The sequence below is a fragment of the Danio rerio genome, chromosome 4 (assembly GCF_052040795.2).
Source record: "Danio rerio strain M-AB ecotype USA chromosome 4, GRCz13ab, whole genome shotgun sequence".
NCBI lineage: Eukaryota > Metazoa > Chordata > Actinopteri > Cypriniformes > Danionidae > Danio > Danio rerio.
This window is the reverse complement of record NC_141024.2, coordinates 52,051,989-52,071,469: the sequence shown is the minus strand read 5'-3', so window position 1 is coordinate 52,071,469 and position 19,481 is coordinate 52,051,989. Positions and strand designations below refer to the sequence as shown.

The 19,481-nt window shown below is 41.1% G+C and overlaps 3 protein-coding genes and 8 non-coding genes across 12 annotated transcripts in view; 10 read left to right on the top strand and 1 right to left on the bottom strand.

The window, feature by feature from the left end:
• LOC137490940 (uncharacterized) overlaps nucleotides 1-19,481 on the top strand; it is a 627,578-nt gene that overhangs the window by 32,318 nt on the left and 575,779 nt on the right. The window lies entirely within an intron of this gene.
• Nucleotides 1-19,481, top strand: part of LOC137490961 (protein NLRC3-like) — a 372,316-nt gene that overhangs the window by 80,910 nt on the left and 271,925 nt on the right. The gene's annotated exons all lie outside the window — the stretch shown is intronic.
• Nucleotides 45-6,614, top strand: LOC110439460 (uncharacterized). Its single transcript, XM_088650185.1, has 8 exons — nucleotides 45-206; nucleotides 565-648; nucleotides 1,154-1,644; nucleotides 1,848-2,175; nucleotides 2,293-3,094; nucleotides 3,191-3,400; nucleotides 3,865-4,259; nucleotides 4,439-6,614. Exons 3-8 carry the CDS (start codon nucleotides 1,268-1,270, stop codon nucleotides 5,654-5,656), a joined length of 3,330 nt encoding a protein of 1,109 aa, XP_088506311.1. The 5' UTR covers nucleotides 45-206; nucleotides 565-648; nucleotides 1,154-1,267; the 3' UTR covers nucleotides 5,657-6,614.
• On the top strand, nucleotides 7,522-7,594 carry trnam-cau (transfer RNA methionine (anticodon CAU)). The gene has a single exon. It is a non-coding gene; the product is annotated as a tRNA-Met (tRNA).
• trnam-cau (transfer RNA methionine (anticodon CAU)) lies at nucleotides 8,655-8,727 on the top strand. Its single transcript has one exon. It is a non-coding gene; the product is annotated as a tRNA-Met (tRNA).
• Nucleotides 9,787-9,859, top strand: trnam-cau (transfer RNA methionine (anticodon CAU)). The gene has a single exon. It is a non-coding gene; the product is annotated as a tRNA-Met (tRNA).
• On the top strand, nucleotides 10,920-10,992 carry trnam-cau (transfer RNA methionine (anticodon CAU)). The gene has a single exon. It is a non-coding gene; the product is annotated as a tRNA-Met (tRNA).
• Nucleotides 12,053-12,125, top strand: trnam-cau (transfer RNA methionine (anticodon CAU)). The gene has a single exon. It is a non-coding gene; the product is annotated as a tRNA-Met (tRNA).
• On the top strand, nucleotides 13,742-13,814 carry trnam-cau (transfer RNA methionine (anticodon CAU)). Its single transcript has one exon. It is a non-coding gene; the product is annotated as a tRNA-Met (tRNA).
• Nucleotides 14,420-14,502, bottom strand: trnal-cag (transfer RNA leucine (anticodon CAG)). The gene has a single exon. It is a non-coding gene; the product is annotated as a tRNA-Leu (tRNA).
• Nucleotides 15,452-15,524, top strand: trnam-cau (transfer RNA methionine (anticodon CAU)). Its single transcript has one exon. It is a non-coding gene; the product is annotated as a tRNA-Met (tRNA).

Below are 19,481 nucleotides of genomic sequence, written 5' to 3'. Positions count from 1 at the left end.
TTGAACATTAGTGTACATTTTGCCATTGTGAACAGTGTTTTTAATGAAATGCTTTTTGTCTTGCCCTTTTTGAGTTCACCAAACCAAGATTTTCCGGATCCCACATTGCTGCAGCAAAGCCAAATCTTAGTGTGGCTAGAAGACCATCACAGGCTGATGTCCAGCCCAGTTCAGCAGTGTGTAGTGCTTCTACACCAAGCACGGCTGTAAGTATTGTCATAATCCACATAGCTTTCTGAAAGAATTTGGTATAAGCATTTTTTTAATGTAAATTCGTATTTTTATTAAGTACAGTCACATTAAATCTCAATAAAACATCTCTGTAGTATTCTTTTAGTGCATAAAAACATATATATTAAAAATAAGCACCATTCTTTAAACTTTTTGTTCTGCATAGAAGCGCTGTGACAAAATTTTACAGTTTAGCAGCAATCATTCATTTCCAATGTATTTTATACATTAATGTTCAAATAAAGTAATGGTTGCAAAAAATTCTGATTAGTTAATGTTACTTATAGATATATATTTACAAAATGCACTTTGTTATACTGCTTGTTTGTACAGACACAGGACCTTCAAGTTTCTGCCCCCGTCCTCACATCCACTACGGCAGTGACCAGTTCCACAGAGCCGTCCGGCATTGTCTCAGTAAGTAATTTCATATTTTCTGTCCAAAAAAAGGTAATTTGGTTTGCATATTTGCTTCCCCAGCTGAATTCACGCAAAGTGGTTTTAAGACCAGCCAATTAAATTGACTTAATGTTAATTATCTAAGCTTGATATATGTATAAATGTTAACAAAATAAAGAGAGGAAAAAATAAAGCAAAGAATCACAAAAATTACGCCTTCTGTTGTTGATATTTTATGTTCACAGTAGTAAAAGAAAAGAAAATGGATGGAAAAGAAGTAGAAAGGAAAAAGAGAAATAACTGTATTGCAAAATACTTTTGCTTCTTTAAAGAAAATGTTTATTGGTGAAATTCTATTAATGATTTTTGGAATTGAAAAACATAATAAGGTATTTAAAAACAATCACTTAAAATCAAAGGTATTTAGATTATAATCATGATAACATCATGTGAGGGTACTCACTCAAATATGTAAGGTGCATTTACATTACCAGACTAAAGGTTTTATCTATTTCCTTCACAGACTGCACCTTCTGGGTCATTGTTGCAAGCTCCATCAGCTGTTCCACTTCCGCGCCTTTGGGCTGAAACCTTGCCACCAGAGGACCACAAGTGGATTGCCAGCAGGCTTTTTAAAATGGGGTCCAAAGGAAAGCCAGAGCTTCGAGACAACCTCCAGCTCTGGTATTACCCTCCACAGCCTGCACTTACATACAATCAGGCTCCAGCTCCAGACAGATTTTTCTGTCATTCACTTTTGCTGTGGATGCCATACAAGCTGTGGAGGGTCAAAGTCCTTTGCCCTAATCCTGCATGTGGACAGCATCAGCTGACAGGTGGAGGTCTGCACAAAAGGGCACGGCAGGTTCTGGACATCGACAGGATGTACAACATGGTTACAGAAACCCTCATCTGTACCAAGTGCAAAGCCTCGCATGTGTCCTGGAGTCAGACTGTCTTGCAGCAGCTGGATCTTGGCCATCGCTCAGAGTTTCGGGTCATTCACACACAGAAGTGAGTAATTGAACACCTTTATTCCTCGTGCAGTTGTTATCCTATCATCACAGATATATGAAAATACTTTACAAATATATATATATATATATATATATATATATATATATATATATATATATATATATATAATATATATTTGTAAAGTATTTTCACTGCACTATATATATATATGTTTATATTAATATTCTTCTGTTCCTAAGGTACGCCTGTGATATAAGAGTCATTCGCCTACTGCGTGAGCGTGGACTAGGCAACAGCCCCACAAGGGTCATCAAACAACTGAAGGAAAACCACAGTGAAGAGTGGCTCCAGCGTCTAGCCCGCTACACCACTCAGTGTGTGGATTTCCTCAGTGGACCTGGGGTGTTGCCGATCACCTTCCAGGAGCCCCCAGCACCTACAGTTGTGCCAAGCTGCAAGTGGCTCCTCACTGTCTACAGCCAGGACATCTTGACAAGGTTGAATGAAATCCATGCCAGGATAACATCGACCCATGGGTCCATCTTGAAGATGGATTCAACTAAAAAGGTTAGTGGATATTCATCAATTTATAATTTCTTTATTATATTCCAGCATTGGTAAAAACCCTTTGTGTAGTCTGCTTGATCTGATGATACACCATGGTTCTTCTCTTGTCTAATCTAGATCACAAAAAAGCTGGCCGGGACAGCAAAAGGAACAGGACTCTGGCTCACCTCTGTTGGTAATGAGTTTGGTCAGGTGCTGATAAGTGTGCTCACTGCCCAGGAAGGAGCAGGACTGGACAGGATGGTGGATGGGCTGGTCAGAAGATACCAGGAGTCTGGTGTGGATCCACCTGCTGTTTTGTATGTGGACTGTGGGTGCTGCACTGATGTGGGTGAGACCAAACTCAAAGCCAGGTTTAGAGGATGGCCGGAGTTGACTGTGAAATTGGACATCTGGCACTTTATGCGCAGGATTGCTGTGGGATGTACAACTGATGCTCATCAACTGTATCCCATCTTCATGTCACGGATCTCTGCGTGCATTTTTGAATGGGATGCGGCTGATGTTTCTTTGCTACGCCAAGCAAAGCGAGCACTGTTGATGTCCCAAGGTTGGCCTGCGTTGACAGATGCTGATGTCAACAAGCATCTCACCAGGGAGGAGCTGGCTCTCCATTGCCGAAGGAGGACCCGTGGGGAGGAGACTACCATCCTTCTACTTGAACAGCTTCTTACTGAGCTCATGAGCAACAAGGGCAATGACTCGCTGGGCGTTCCTCTTTTAGACAAGGAAAGGATGGAGCACATCTGGAGTGTCCAAAAAAAGCATATAAAATGCATTCAGGACCCCCCTGGTGTCGTGCTCTATACTGAAACGGGGAGCATAACCAAGGGAGGTGTTCTGCTACGGACCTACAGATGTGCCAGGGACTCCACGTCTCTCGAGTCCTTTCATTTACACCTCAATCGTTTCATCCCAGGTATGATTCTGCACAAACATTGTGTAAAAACGCATTAAATGTCTTTGTGTGTTTGTTTTTTAATCAAGTCCTAAACATTGTTTTTAATATTTACAGGGTACAGCGCAAATAGTCTGATCTTTCAGATTTATTTGCTGGAGGGACTAAACAGGTGGAACCAGGACCGGGAGGCTGCTTCCTTGGCATCTGAACCATCAGCTTTACGCAGCTACACAGGAGAACTTGTTCACTGTGTAAACTGCAACTTTGAAAAGCTGTTTGGGAGAAAAGTGGTGCCCAACTTTTGTCCGCCTGCACGTTACACTGGTAAGAGATTTTGCTATTGTTAATAAACCTGCAATTTCTGTGTTCTCTCCATCTACTGTATCCAGTTTGATACAGTAGGTCAATGTTCATGAGCTTTGTGCTGTGAAATCTTTGCTTGTCTTTAAATATTTGTAAGAACAAATGTATTGTTTCATGACTATTTACTGAAGTAAAGCAAGATACAAAGTTATCATTACATTATTATTACATGTCATTATCAAACATAATGCTACAAGCTTTGAGGGAAATTTATTTGTACATTTCTCTGTCTTCGTTGTATTTCCATTGCATTTCATTAGATGTTTTGTCCAGAATATTTATTATGTTTTGGATCTCTGATTAAAATGTATGTTTTTGTTTGTTTCTTCCTTGACGTTGAGCTTTTAAAACTACTTGCTACTTCAACACCCAATCAAACATGGCTCTTAAAATTTGTTTATTTATGTTTCATTTATTTTTTTCAGGTGAGCTCATTGGAGTGCAGTATCTGTTCCAGCAGACTGGTCAGGCACTGCAGAACATGAACCCAGACTGTGAGCAGACTGCTGAGCTCATTGAGGATCTCAATGTGGATGAGCGAGAAGAAGATGATGGCTTCTGTGACATCAGTGAGGATCACACTATTGTTGATCCGGAGGCTGCTCTGTCACCATCCTCCTCCACATTGAGATCGGGTTCCTCCACTGCAGTCACCAGCAGTGTCGCTTCTTTGCCAATCTCCACATGCCCTGCACTGGTCCCTGACCCACCTGCGCAGCCTGAAGAACCAATTTCACCTGTGCCCTTAGAGCCAGAAGAGGCTACGGTAGATGATGACGAAGATAATGATGACGACGATGATGATGGTGATGAAGAGACTGTAAGTCCCACTAATTTCTGTCTTTACAGTGATCTAGAATAATTTTAAAATAAAGTGTAAAGTCAAACACGCATCAGGTTTATTTCCGTAGTGCAGCTTCAACATGATAACAGAAACAATTATGGAATTATGCATTGAAAAATTTAATATGCTATTTTATTTTGTTGTGCTTTCATTAGGCTGTTGACTACCAAAATATTCCGGGCTTCCAGAATGTGGACAGGCTGGCTGAATATCTGGTTGAGCTTCGGACCCACAAAAGCCTCAGCCTCACCAACCAGGAGGCCGACGAGATCATTGGTCTTTGGCAAAGCCTGCATGACCAAGACAAGAAGCGGGTGGTGTATGCAGCTCGACACCAGAAGCGACTGCTGAGTGGGCGATTTAAAACACCCAAGAAGCCCACTCACACCCCTGGCGTGGAGAGCACTACCAGATGTGTGCTGGGTGCAAGCAGTGCTCCTGCTCAGTGGCCTGACTGTTGCCGTCTTGTGGAGACCATCTTTATTAGGCTTTGTACCATCCACCCTAGTCCCAAGCGAAAAGGCAAGGGAACCCTTTCAAGATGGTCTCTGATCCTGCAAGACTACCGCAGGATTAGGCAACTCGTACTGGGCAACAGCTTGGTAATGGGAGGTACATCCATGCAGCTGGTTGAGGTAAACCAGAATACCCTGATTCAGTGGTTTAATAACAGACAGAACAAACAGGAGCTGTCTGTTGAGGCAACTGAATACCCTGAAGCCGCACACCTCCCAGAAGCCCAGGAGCCTCTCCCAGTTGCCAAAAGTCTTCGGACAGAGCCAGACCAACCAGGAGAGCAGCACCAGTATGTGTTGCCAGAGAGCACAGCAGGTCAGGCAAGGCAGAGGCAGACATCTGTTGGACGACCCCCACTCAGACCCAAGGCACCAGTACAGACCCAGGTCATATTTACACCACCGGCACCTGGAGCATCGCTGCAGATGGTACCCAACATATACATCCCAGCTACACCAGGGTACCAGGGTATGCCGATGTTTCAGGGTGTACCAATGTTCCAGGCTGTGCCAATGGTCCAGGGAATCCCTATGGCCCAGGGTATCCCGATGATGCAAGGAGTGCAGATGGCCCAGGGTATCCCAATGGTGCAGGGGATGCCACTCAGACAGCCACCACTTCAGCCAACAATGTCCAGTACCAGCTCACAGCCTGCTGCATCACCGTCCACATCTGGAGCCATTCCCAAAAGACCGTACCATAGAACTGTTCAAGCGAACACTTGTAAAAAGTGTGGGCAGTTCAAAACAAATGCCACAGGCCATAGCCAACTCAGGGGCAGGGTGTACTGCCCACAGACTGAAACTTTAACTAAAGAAGAGTGGCTAGAGGAAATGAAAAGGACCAACCCAAAATAATGTGTTTGTTTTTTTGTGTATGTATATAGTGGAATAGTTCTTCAGTTTATTCAATTTCACTTGCTGTTAGTTTATATTTTTATTTAACATTTTCTTTAAATAGTGTATTTATTTTGTTGACATTTTATTTAACTTTTATATTATTTATGTGTGTGTGTGTGTGTGTATAGTGTTTACAGTTTATAACCATAATAATTCAATTTATTCTATTTCACTTGTTTTTTTGCACATTTTACTTTTTAATAATTTATTTTGTTAACATTTTATTTAACTTATTTATTATTTATATATGTGTGTGTATTTATATAGTTTATAACCATAATAGTTCTACAGTTTATTCTATTTCACTTGTTGTTGGTTTCTATTTTATTGCGCATTTTATTTAAATAGTGTATTTATTTTGTTAACATTTTATTTAATTTATTATTTATATGTGTGTGTGTGTGTGTGTGTGTGTGTGTGTGTGTACAGAGTGTATAAAGTTTACAACCATAATAGATCTTCAATTTATACTATTTCACTTGTTGGTTTCTATTTTATTTCACATTTTATAAAAATAATTTATTTTGTTAACATTTTATTTAACTGTTTATTATTTATGTGTATGTCTATAGTTTATACACTTTATAACCATAATAGTTCTTCAATTACCTTGTTTGATTCTGTTTTATTGCACTTTTTATTTAAAGTTTATTTATTTTGTTGACATTTTATTTAACTTATTTATTATTTATATGTGTGTGTATGTATAAAGTGTATACAGGTTACAACCATAATAGTTAAATTTATTCTATTTCACTTATTGTTGGTTTCTAAATTTATTTAACATTTTATTTAATTTGTTAATTTTGTATTTATTCTGTTAATATTTAACATTTAATTTTTAAGAATTTTTATTCCATGTTCATTACTGTTTTGTTGACCATTGTTAAATAAATATTGCATTAATAAATGTCCTTGACTTTTAAGTCCACTTTGTGTCGGTTTCTGTTTGTATTTAACGTTTTATTAACATTGTTTATTTATATTGTTAATACTGTATTATTAATAACTAATTTATTATTTTTACATTTTCTACTCTATATTCATTACTGTTCTGTTGACAATTGTTAGATAAATAATGCATATATAAATAACTGACAACTTGACTTTTAATTCCATATACACTATGCACACTATATACACACACACATATATATATATATATTCATATATGTGTGTGTGTGTGTGTGTGTGTACACTATATACTCTATGACATTTCTATAGATCATTTGTACATCAAAATACAGAACAATAATAACCATAAGCATAACAATGCTACAACAACTACTAAATAGTGACACATTCAAGTTAGTATGCTTTATTTTTCATGAAAGAATGTCAAAAAACACAAGAATAAAGCGCTTAGGCATATTTTATTTACCTTGGAGCATTACACATTTAAACAGTTAGTATATTGAGTAATAATTAACCAATAACAATAAAGCGTCTTTAGTTGGATTCGAACCCCGGTCTTGGTGAGCACCTGCAATAGAAATCAATGTAACTCAAATTGCGTTGTTTTAACACAGAACAGTATCACTATGCGTGACGTAAAGCAGGTGCAGGGAAGGCGTGTCCGGGAAGCTTAGAATTCGCCCTTTTCTTTCTTAGTTTTTTCCCCCTCTTCTTCCCTTTTTCTCTTTCTTTCTTCCCCCCTTTCTTCCCTTCTTCCTCGGACAATTGTTCCCCAGCTTGAACGCAGCGCCTTAGACCGCTCGGCCATCCTGACATGCTTGCCTAACCTAAGCTGTCTCCTGGGAGCCAGTCCGCAGCACCGTGACATGGAAGCTGGTGTTTCCCAGTTTGCCCAGGTCCAACAGTCTGCCTCGTTGGCGCAGTAGGCAGCGCGTCAGTCTCATAATCTGAAGGTCGTGAGTTCGAACCTCACACGGGGCAAGGTGCTACCTTTTGGCACTTGGAAGCGCTTAGATGACTGGCCAGCATCTTTTATTCTCTTCCGTGTGGATCATGCTTCCCCGGGGCAAAAAAAAGCTACAGCTCCTCTGGAGGCCAGGTGGTGTGAAGTTCCAAGAACATTTCGTGAGTCTGAAGCAATGATGGTAAGATGCTCCCATTCCTATCACGGTGTCGCTTGACGTTCAGCGTGGATCTGTCAAATGTCATGAATTAATGTTGTGCGAGGATTTGACGAAAAGTCCTGCGAATCCCATTGCCTTAAAAATCAACGGCATCCCAGGACATTCCACTACATGGCATTCCAAGACAGTACTTTTGATCCCCTTTTGGTTCACTTGCATTAAAGCCCTCGTCCATTGTTTTGTTCACATGCTTTTCCGAGTTTTTGTGGACAATACCTTGATTGCAAACGCCTTAAAACCTACAGTCTAAAGAGCCTATTACGGCTGCCAGGGACATTGCTACGTGGATCTGTCAAATGTCATGAATTAACGTTGTGCGAGGATTTGACGAAAAGTCCTGCGAATCCCATTGCTTTAAAAATCAACGGCATCCCAGGACATTCCACTACATGGCATTCCAAGACAGTACTTTTGATCCCCTTTTGGTTCTCTTGCATTAAAGCCCTCGTCCATTGTTTTGTTCACATGCTTTTCCGAGTTTTTGTGGACAATACCTTGATTGCAAACGCCTTAAAACCTACAGTCTAAAGAGCCCATTAAGGCTGCCATGGACACTGCTACGCTGCATAAATTTTGGCACAACGAGATTGATGCGGTGCTTTGTCAGTGTTACTGTATCACTCGGACATGGTGCCAGAGAGTTAAAGACTTGAGCCTGAACGCGTAGCCAAAGATTAGGTTTGTCAGAAGTGGGATTCGACCCACGCCTCCAGAGGAGACCGCAACCTGAACGCAGCGCCTTAGAAAGCTCGGCCATCCTGACATGCCAGCCTGACCTAAGCTGTCCCCTGGGAGCCACTCCGCAGCACCGTGACATGGAAGCTGGTGTTTCCAAGTTTGCCCGGGTCAAACAGTCTGCCTTGTTGGCGCAGTAGGCAGCGCGTCAGTCTCATAATCTGAAGGTCGTGAGTTCGAGCCTCACACGGGGCAAGGTGCTACCTTTTGGCACTTGGAAGCGCTTAGATGACTGGCCAGCATTTTTTATTCCCTTCCGTGTGGATAATGCTTCCCCGGGGCAAAAAAAGCTACAGCTCCTCTGGAGGCCAGGTGGTGTGAAGTTCCAAGAACATTTCCTGAGTCTGAAGCAATGATGGTAAGATGCTCCCATTCCTATCACGGTGTCGCTTGACGTTCGGCGTGGATCTGTCAAATGTCATGAATTAACGTTGTGCGAGGATTTGACGAAAAATCCTGCGAATCCCATTGCCTTAAAAATCAACGGCATCCCAGGACATTCCACTACATGGCATTCCAAGACAGTACTTTTGATCCCCTTTTGGTTCACTTGCATTAAAGCCCTCGTCCATTGTTTTGTTCACATGCTTTTCCGAGTTTTTGTGGACAATACCTTGATTGCAAACGCCTTAAAACCTACAGTCTAAAGAGCCTATTACGGCTGCCAGGGACATTGCTACGTGGATCTGTCAAATGTCATGAATTAACGTTGTGCGAGGATTTGACGAAAAGTCCTGCGAATCCCATTGCTTTAAAAATCAACGGCATCCCAGGACATTCCACTACATGGCATTCCAAGACAGTACTTTTGATCCCCTTTTGGTTCTCTTGCATTAAAGCCCTCGTCCATTGTTTTGTTCACATGCTTTTCCGAGTTTTTGTGGACAATACCTTGATTGCAAACGCCTTAAAACCTACAGTCTAAAGAGCCCATTAAGGCTGCCATGGACACTGCTACGCTGCATAAATTTTGGCACAACGAGATTGATGCGGTGCTTTGTCAGTGTTACTGTATCACTCGGACATGGTGCCAGAGAGTTAAAGACTTGAGCCTGAACGCGTAGCCAAAGATTAGGTTTGTCAGAAGTGGGATTCGACCCACGCCTCCAGAGGAGACCGCAACCTGAACGCAGCGCCTTAGAAAGCTCGGCCATCCTGACATGCCAGCCTGACCTAAGCTGTCCCCTGGGAGCCACTCCGCAGCACCGTGACATGGAAGCTGGTGTTTCCAAGTTTGCCCGGGTCAAACAGTCTGCCTTGTTGGCGCAGTAGGCAGCGCGTCAGTCTCATAATCTGAAGGTCGTGAGTTCGAGCCTCACACGGGGCAAGGTGCTACCTTTTGGCACTTGGAAGCGCTTAGATGACTGGCCAGCATTTTTTATTCCCTTCCGTGTGGATAATGCTTCCCCGGGGCAAAAAAAGCTACAGCTCCTCTGGAGGCCAGGTGGTGTGAAGTTCCAAGAACATTTCCTGAGTCTGAAGCAATGATGGTAAGATGCTCCCATTCCTATCACGGTGTCGCTTGACGTTCGGCGTGGATCTGTCAAATGTCATGAATTAACGTTGTGCGAGGATTTGACGAAAAATCCTGCGAATCCCATTGCCTTAAAAATCAACGGCATCCCAGGACATTCCACTACATGGCATTCCAAGACAGTACTTTTGATCCCCTTTTGGTTCACTTGCATTAAAGCCCTCGTCCATTGTTTTGTTCACATGCTTTTCCGAGTTTTTGTGGACAATACCTTAATTGCAAATGCCTTAAAACCTACAGTCTAAAGAGCCTATTACGGCTGCCAGGGACATTGCTACGTGGATCTGTCAAATGTCATGAATTAACGTTGTGCGAGGATTTGACGAAAAGTCCTGCGAATCCCATTGCCTTAAAAATCAACGGCATCCCAGGACATTCCACTACATGGCATTCCAAGACAGTACTTTTGATCCCCTTTTGGTTCACTTGCATTAAAGCCCTCGTCCATTGTTCTGTTCACATGCTTTTCCGAGTTTTTGAGGACAATACCTTGATTGCAAACGCCTTAAAACCTACAGTCTAAAGAGCCCATTAAGGCTGCCATGGACACTGCTACGCTGCATAAATTTTGGCACAACGAGATTGATGCGGTGCTTTGTCAGTGTTACTGTATCACTCGGACATGGTGCCAGAGAGTTAAAGACTTGAGCCTGAACGCGTAGCCAAAGATTAGGTTTGTCAGAAGTGGGATTCGAACCCATGCCTCCAGAGGAGACTGCGACCTGAACGCAGCGCCTTAGACCGCTCGGCCATCCTGACATGCTTACATGACCTAAGCTGTCTCCTGGGAGCCACTCCGCAGCACCGTGACATTTAAGCTGTTGTTTCCCAGTTTGCCCAGGTTCAACAGTCTGCCTCGTTGGCGCAGTAGGCAGCGCGTCAGTCTCATAATCTTAAGGTCGTGAGTTCGAGCCTCACACGGGGCAAGGTGCTACCTTTTGGCACTTGGAAGCGCTTAGATGACTGGCCAGCATTTTTTATTCCCTTCCGTGTGGATAATGCTTCCCCGGGGCAAAAAAAGCTACAGCTCCTCTGGAGGCCAGGTGGTGTGAAGTTCCAAGAACATTTCCTGAGTCTGAAGCAATGATGGTAAGATGCTCCCATTCCTATCACGGTGTCGCTTGACGTTCGGCGTGGATCTGTCAAATGTCATGAATTAACGTTGTGCGAGGATTTGACGAAAAATCCTGCGAATCCCATTGCCTTAAAAATCAACGGCATCCCAGGACATTCCACTACATGGCATTCCAAGACAGTACTTTTGATCCCCTTTTGGTTCACTTGCATTAAAGCCCTCGTCCATTGTTTTGTTCACATGCTTTTCCGAGTTTTTGTGGACAATACCTTAATTGCAAATGCCTTAAAACCTACAGTCTAAAGAGCCTATTACGGCTGCCAGGGACATTGCTACGTGGATCTGTCAAATGTCATGAATTAACGTTGTGCGAGGATTTGACGAAAAGTCCTGCGAATCCCATTGCCTTAAAAATCAACGGCATCCCAGGACATTCCACTACATGGCATTCCAAGACAGTACTTTTGATCCCCTTTTGGTTCACTTGCATTAAAGCCCTCGTCCATTGTTTTGTTCACATGCTTTTCCGAGTTTTTGTGGACAATACCTTGATTGCAAACGCCTTAAAACCTACAGTCTAAAGAGCCCATTAAGGCTGCCATGGACACTGCTACGCTGCATAAATTTTGGCACAACGAGATTGATGCGGTGCTTTGTCAGTGTTACTGTATCACTCGGACATGGTGCCAGAGAGTTAAAGACTTGAGCCTGAACGCGTAGCCAAAGATTAGGTTTGTCAGAAGTGGGATTCGAACCCATGCCTCCAGAGGAGACTGCGACCTGAACGTAGCGCCTTAGACCGCTCGGCCATCCTGACATGCTTACCTGTCCTAAGCTGTCTCCTGGGAGCCACTCCGCAGCACCGTGACATGGAGGCTGTTGTTTCCCAGTTTGCCCAGGTCCAACAGTCCGCCTCGTTGGCGCAGTAGGCAGCGCGTCAGTCTCATAATCTGAAGGTCGTGAGTTCGAGCCTCACACGGGGCAATGTGCTACCTTTTGGCACTTGGAAGCGCTTAGATGACTGGCCAGCATTTTTTATTCCCTTCCGTGTGGATCATGCTTCCCCGGGGCAAAAAAAGCTACAGCTCCTCTGGAGGCCAGGTGGTGTGAAGTTCCAAGAACATTTCCTGAGTCTGAAGCAATGATGGTAAGATGCTCCCATTCCTATCACGGTGTTGCTTGACGTTCGGCGTGGATCTGTCAAATGTCATGAATTAACATTGTGCGAGGATTTGACGAAAAGTCCTGCGAATCCCATTGCCTTAAAAATCAACGGCATCCCAGGACATTCCACTACATGGCATTCCAAGACAGTACTTTTGATCCCCTTTTGGTTCACTTGCATTAAAGCCCTCGTCCATTGTTTTGTTCACATGCTTTTCCAAGTTTTTGTGGACAATACCTTGATTGCAAATGCCTTAAAACCTACAGTCTAAAGAGCCTATTACGGCTGCCAGGGACATTGCTACGTGGATCTGTCAAATGTCATGAATTAACGTTGTGCGAGGATTTGACGAAAAGTCCTGCGAATCCCATTGCTTTAAAAATCAACGGCATCCCAGGAGATTCCACTACATGGCATTCCAAGACAGTACTTTTGATCCCCTTTTGGTTCTCTTGCATTAAAGCCCTCGTCCATTGTTTTGTTCACATGCTTTTCCGAGTTTTTGTGGACAATACCTTGATTGCAAATGCCTTAAAACCTACAGTCTAAAGAGCCTATTACGGCTGCCAGGGACATTGCTACGTGGATCTGTCAAATGTCATGAATTAACGTTGTGCGAGGATTTGACGAAAAGTCCTGCGAATCCCATTGCTTTAAAAATCAACGGCATCCCAGGAGATTCCACTACATGGCATTCCAAGACAGTACTTTTGATCCCCTTTTGGTTCACTTGCATTAAAGCCCTCGTCCATTGTTTTGTTCACATGCTTTTCCGAGTTTTTGTGGACAATACCTTGATTGCAAATGCCTTAAAACCTACAGTCTAAAGAGCCTATTACGGCTGCCAGGGACATTGCTACGTGGATCTGTCAAATGTCATGAATTAACGTTGTGCGAGGATTTGACGAAAAGTCCTGCGAATCCCATTGCTTTAAAAATCAACGGCATCCCAGGAGATTCCACTACATGGCATTCCAAGACAGTACTTTTGATCCCCTTTTGGTTCTCTTGCATTAAAGCCCTCGTCCATTGTTTTGTTTACATGCTTTTCCGAGTTTTTGTGGACAATACCTTGATTGCAAACGCCTTAAAACCTACAGTCTAAAGAGCCCATTAAGGCTGCCATGGACACTGCTACGCTGCATAAATTTTGGCACAACGAGATTGATGCGGTGCTTTGTCAGTGTTACTGTATCACTCGGACATGGTGCCAGAGAGTTAAAGACTTGAGCCTGAACGCGTAGCCAAAGATAAGGTTTGTCAGAAGTGGGATTCGAACTCACGCCTCCAGAGGAGACTGCGACCTGAACGCAGCGCCTTAGACCGCTCGGCCATCCTGACATGCTTGCCTGACCTAAGCTGTCTCCTAGGAGCCACTCCGCAGCACCGTGACATGGAAGCTGGTGTTTCCCAGTTTGCCCAGGTCCAACAGTCTGCCTCGTTGGTGCAGTAGGCAGCGCGTCAGTCTCATAATCTGAAGGTCGTGAGTTCGAGCCTCACACGGGGCTAGGTGCTACCTTTTGGCACTTGGAAGCGCTTAGATGACTGGCCAGCATTTTTTATTCCTTTCCGTGTGGATCATGCTTCCCCGGGGCAAAAAAAGCTACAGCTCCTCTGGAGGCCAGGTGGTGTGAAGTTCCAAGAACATTTCCTGAGTCTGAAGCAATGATGGTAAGATGCTCCCATTCCTATCACGGTGTCGCTTGACGTTCGGCGTGGATCTGTCAAATGTCATGAATTAACGTTGTGCAAGGATTTGACGAAAAGTCCTGCGAATCCCATTGCCTTAAAAATCAACGGCATCCCAGGACATTCCACTACATGGCATTCCAAGACAGTACTTTTGATCCCCTTTTGGTTCACTTGCATTAAAGCCCTCGTCCATTGTTTTGTTCACATGCTTTTCCGAGTTTTTGTGGACAATACCTTGATTGCAAACGCCTTAAAACCTACAGTCTAAAGAGCCCATTAAGGCTGCCAGGGACACTGCTACGCTGCATAAATTTTGGCACAAGGAGATTGATGCGGTTTTTTGTCAGTGTTACTGTATCACTCGGACATGGTGCCAGAGAGTTAAAGACTTGAGCCTGAACGCGTAGCCAAAGATAAGGTTTGTCAGAAGTGGGATTCGAACCCACGCCTCCAGAGGAGACTGCGACCTGAACGCAGCGCCTTAGACCGCTCGGCCATCCTGACATGTTTGCCTGACCTAAGCTGTCTCCTAGGAGCCACTCCGCAGCACCGTGACATGGAAGCTGGTGTTTCCCAGTTTGCCCTGGTTCAACAGTCTTCCTCGTTGGCGCAGTAGGCAGCGCGTCAGTCTCATAATCTGAAGGTCGTGAGTTCGAGCCTCACACGGGGCAATATGCTACCTTTTGGCACTTGGAAGCGCTTAGATGACTGGCCAGCATTTTTTATTCCCTTCCGTGTGGATCATGCTTCCCCGGGGCAAAAAAAGCTACAGCTCCTCTGGAGGCCAGGTGATGTGAAGTTCCAACAACATTTCCTGAGTCTGAAGCAATGATGGTAAGATGCTCCCATTCCTATCACGGTGTCGCTTGACGTTCGGCGTGGATCTGTCAAATGTCATGAATTAACATTGTGCGAGGATTTGACGAAAAGTCCTGCGAATCCCATTGCCTTAAAAATCAACGGCATCCCAGGACATTCCACTACATGGCATTCCAAGACAGTACTTTTGATCCCCTTTTGGTTCACTTGCATTAAAGCCCTCGTCCATTGTTTTGTTCACATGCTTTTGCGAGTTTTTGTGGACAATACCTTGATTGCAAACGCCTTAAAACCTACAGTCTAAAGAGCCCATTAAGGCTGCCAGGGACACTGCTACGCTGCATAAATTTTGGCACAACGAGATTGATGCGGTGCTTTGTCAGTGTTACTGCATCACTCGGACATGGTGCCAGAGAGTTAAAGACTTGAGCCTGAACGCGTAGCCAAAGATAAGGTTTGTCAGAAGTGGGATTTGAAGCCACGCCTCCAGAGGAGACAGAGACCTGAACGCAGCGCCTTAGACCGCTCGGCCATTCTGACATGCTTGCCTGACTTAAGCTGTCTCCTGGGAGCCACTCCGCAGCACCGTGACATGGAAGCTGGTGTTACCCAGTTTGCCCAGGTTCAACAGTCTGCCTCGTTGGCGCAGTAGGCAGCGCGTCAGTCTCATAATCTAAAGGTCGTGAGTTCGAGCCTCACACGGGGCAATGTGCTACCTTTTGGCACTTGGAAGCGCTTAGATGACTGGCCAGCATTTTTTATTCCCTTCCGTGTGGATCATGCTTCCCCGGGGCAAAAAAAGCTACAGCTCCTCTGGAGGCCAGGTGATGTGAAGTTCCAAGAACATTTCCTGAGTCTGAAGCAAGTCTGCGAATCCCATTGCCTTAAAAATCAACGGCATCCCAGGACATTCCACTACATGGCATTCCAAGACAGTACTTTTGATCCCCTTTTGGTTCACTTGCATTAAAGCCCTCGTCCATTGTTTTGTTCACATGCTTTTCCGAGTTTTTGTGGACAATACCTTGATTGCAAACGCCTTAAAACCTACAGTCTAAAGAGCCCATTAAGGCTGCCAGGGACACTGCTACGCTGCATAAATTTTGGCACAAGGAGATTGATGCGGTTTTTTGTCAGTGTTACTGTATCACTCGGACATGGTGCCAGAGAGGTAAAGACTTGAGCCTGAACGCGTAGCCAAAGATAAGGTTTGTCAGAAGTGGGATTCGAACCCACGCCTCCAGAGGAGACTGCGACCTGAACGCAGCGCCATTTTTTTTTTTTTCTTAATTAAAAAATACATCATCAACAATCATGACATTTATACATACAAATATTTAAAAGATAAAATATTAAAAAATCTCCAGGTAAGAAAACTTCAAAACCAGTCCAAGTTTGTACAATATATGGATTATTTTTTTGTAATACATTTTTCAAAAATGTCCATCTTTTCATACATTTTGCAATAGTCATATATAACCATTATTTCCTCAGTCACAATCTGTTTGTACAACAAAACCAATGGAATTTCTTTTTTCTTTTGTTTCATAATATTTCTTCTTTTCCATATTGTAAATCTTGCAAGAGTCAACATATAATTAAGAGCAAACTTATTTTTTGTTTTCCCATTAAAACCAAATAAAAACAGTGTATACCATTCTTCTAAAATAATGTTTTCATCATACAGAAAATTACACACCATTGTTTACAACATCTTCATAAAATAACTCAACTTTTTACAATTTAAAAATAGGTGTAACACGCCTTCCTTTTTTTCCAAACACACTTTACACAAATCATCTTGTGATACCCCAATCTTTTTAAAGATGATCTCTGTCATTATGCAGTTGTGTCTTAACATAAAATCAAAGTTTTCCAATGCTGGACTTTTTAAAATTGATCTTACATTTTTCCATATATTTGAAGTATCAAAGTTTTCAAATAACTTTTCCCAAAATTCTCTTGATTTAGGTTTTTTAAACACAGTATTACACAAACATGTATAAAACATCTTGATAGGACAATCATTGATACTAATTTTATCTTCATCCATTTTTAAAAAAACTTTTATTTTTCTATTTTCAGTTTCTTTTTCATTCTCTTCAATAGTTTTGATCCAGTGATCTGGTAATGCTAATCTTAACTTCTTGTATTGATCTTCAATTTTTTCTTTATCATCTACATCTTCTATTTCCTCCAGTGTATCTATTATTGCTTGAGTCGGTAAATCATATAAAATGTCTTTTACTTGTCTAAAACCCACTGCATACCAGTTCTCATAAAACATTTGCTTTTTGCTTTTATTGTTCTGATTTAAAAATAAGGGTTGCTGTAAATAAAGTTTTTTCCCTTCAATCTCAGTTTGTATATTATTATAAAAGCATTTCCATGTTCTCAACAACTCTTTATAAAACTCAGGAATATTTTCTATCATGCGGTCTTTAAATGCCATCCATAAGAAATCATCTCCTATTTGTCCACATTTATTAATAAAATAACTCATTATGCTTTTCCATGGAATATTGTCTTCATTTAAAAACTTTTTTAATGTTTTAATTCTCATGCTTTTCATTCTTATCCATGGATCTATAAGTCCTAGTCCTCCCTCATCCACCTTTCCAATGATAGTGTTATATGCAATTTTAGATGGTTTATCATCCCATAAAAACTTTAAAATCATAGTTTTTATTTTCTTATACACCCACGTAGGTAGACTAACAACACTTAAAACATACCACATCTTAGATAGAAAAAGAGAATTTAATACCAGTACTTTTCCTTTTAAAAACAACACTCTCTGCTTCCAAAAACATAATCTTTTTTCCATTTTATTTATAAGTTCATCCCAAATTATTTCTCTAGTTTTAATTTCATCATATCCCAGTGTAATGCCTAAGATCTTTATGTAATTTTTTTGTTCTTTATATTCCCAATTTCCTTGTGGAACGTCTACTTTTCCCATCTTCATATATTCAGTTTTTTCTTTATTTACTTTTGCTCCCGATCCTCGACAATATTTATCAAATATTTCCATAGCTTTTCCAACACTTTTAAAAAATTTTTAAAATAGAGTGGTATCATCAGCATACTGGAAAATCTTCTGTTCTGTTCTATTGATTTCTATTTTAAACCTTTTAATTTCCTTTTCTCCATTTATAGCTAAGCCTAATGGTTCAGCAACTAATGTGTATAATAACGCTGATAAAGGACATCCTTGTCTTATAGATCTAGAAATCTCAATGTAATCGGTTAAAAATCCATTTATTTTAAAACAACTAAAAATATCTGTATAAAAACATTTTATCCACTTAATAAAATTCTCACCAAAGCCAAATTTCTGTATTATGTCAAATAAATAGCTATGCTCAACTCTATCAAAAGCCTTTTCTAGATCTATGCTGAATAAAAATCCTTCATCTTTTTTTTTTTTTTTTATGTACCAGATTAAATCTCTGATGCTTGTTACTGTGTCTGCTATATCTCTTCCTATAACACCATAAGCCTGGTTAGTAGTAATAACAGTGGGAACTATCTTTTTAAGCCTGTTTGCTAAAATCTTTGCTAATATTTTATAATTTGTATTAAGCATACTTAAAGGTCTATAATTTTGCAAATCATCTTTATCACCTTTATTTTTATAAATTATTTTAATCATTCCTTTCTTCATACTCTCACTCAACTGTCCTTTTTTAAAAATAGCAATAAAAAGATCTTTTAAAATTGGAATTAAAACATCTTTAAAAGTCTTATAAAATTCAGATGACAAACCATCTAAACCAGGGCTTTTCCCATTACTTAATTGTGTTATAGCTTCGTTTATCTCATCTTCAGTTATATCACTATCACACAGTTTTTTATCCTCTTCGCTTACTTTAACCTTTATTTGATTCAATAAAAAATCCTTATCTTCTTCATGAACTCCTTTTGCTTTAAACAAAGTTCCATAAAAATCTTTAACTGTTCTTAAAATACTTTCTTTATCTTTGACAGTTTTCTCTTTTGTTGAGACATTCTTTATCAAATCTGCTTTTTGTCGTGTTTTTTCTAGATCATAAAAGAACTTTGTACTTCTTTCTCCTTCCACTGTATTTTTTTATCTTGCTTCTTATTCTAGCTCCCATACATTTTTCCTCTTCTAGTTTTTTCAGTTTCTCTTCTAATATCACTATTCTCCTAATATCCATATTTCCTTCTGTTATCTTTTCCATTTCATTCTCCCATTCTTTGTTTAATTGTCTTTCTTTAGCTCTTTTGGCTTTCTGCATTTTCTTTGAACATTCTATTGAAAATCTTTTGGCCTCTAATTTTACATTGTCCCACCACACACTTATTTCTTCATCATATAACTCATCATTCACACTATTAATAATAATGTTTTCCATTTCAATTTGATAAAAATCATTATTTAAAAGCTCTGTATTAAACACCCATACACCTGGTCCTCTTTCAACTCCACTGAAATCCATCATTACATACAGAAAATCATGGTCACTACAGCTAAAAATCTTGTAAAAAATATTTGAAATAAAAGATTCTAAATTCCTTGTACATAAAACATAGTCTAATCTACTTTGTTTTAAAACTGTATTCACCCACTGCCTTCTTGAGTATTCTCTTTTGGCTCTATTTCTTTCTCTCCATAAATCAACATATTTATGTTTTTC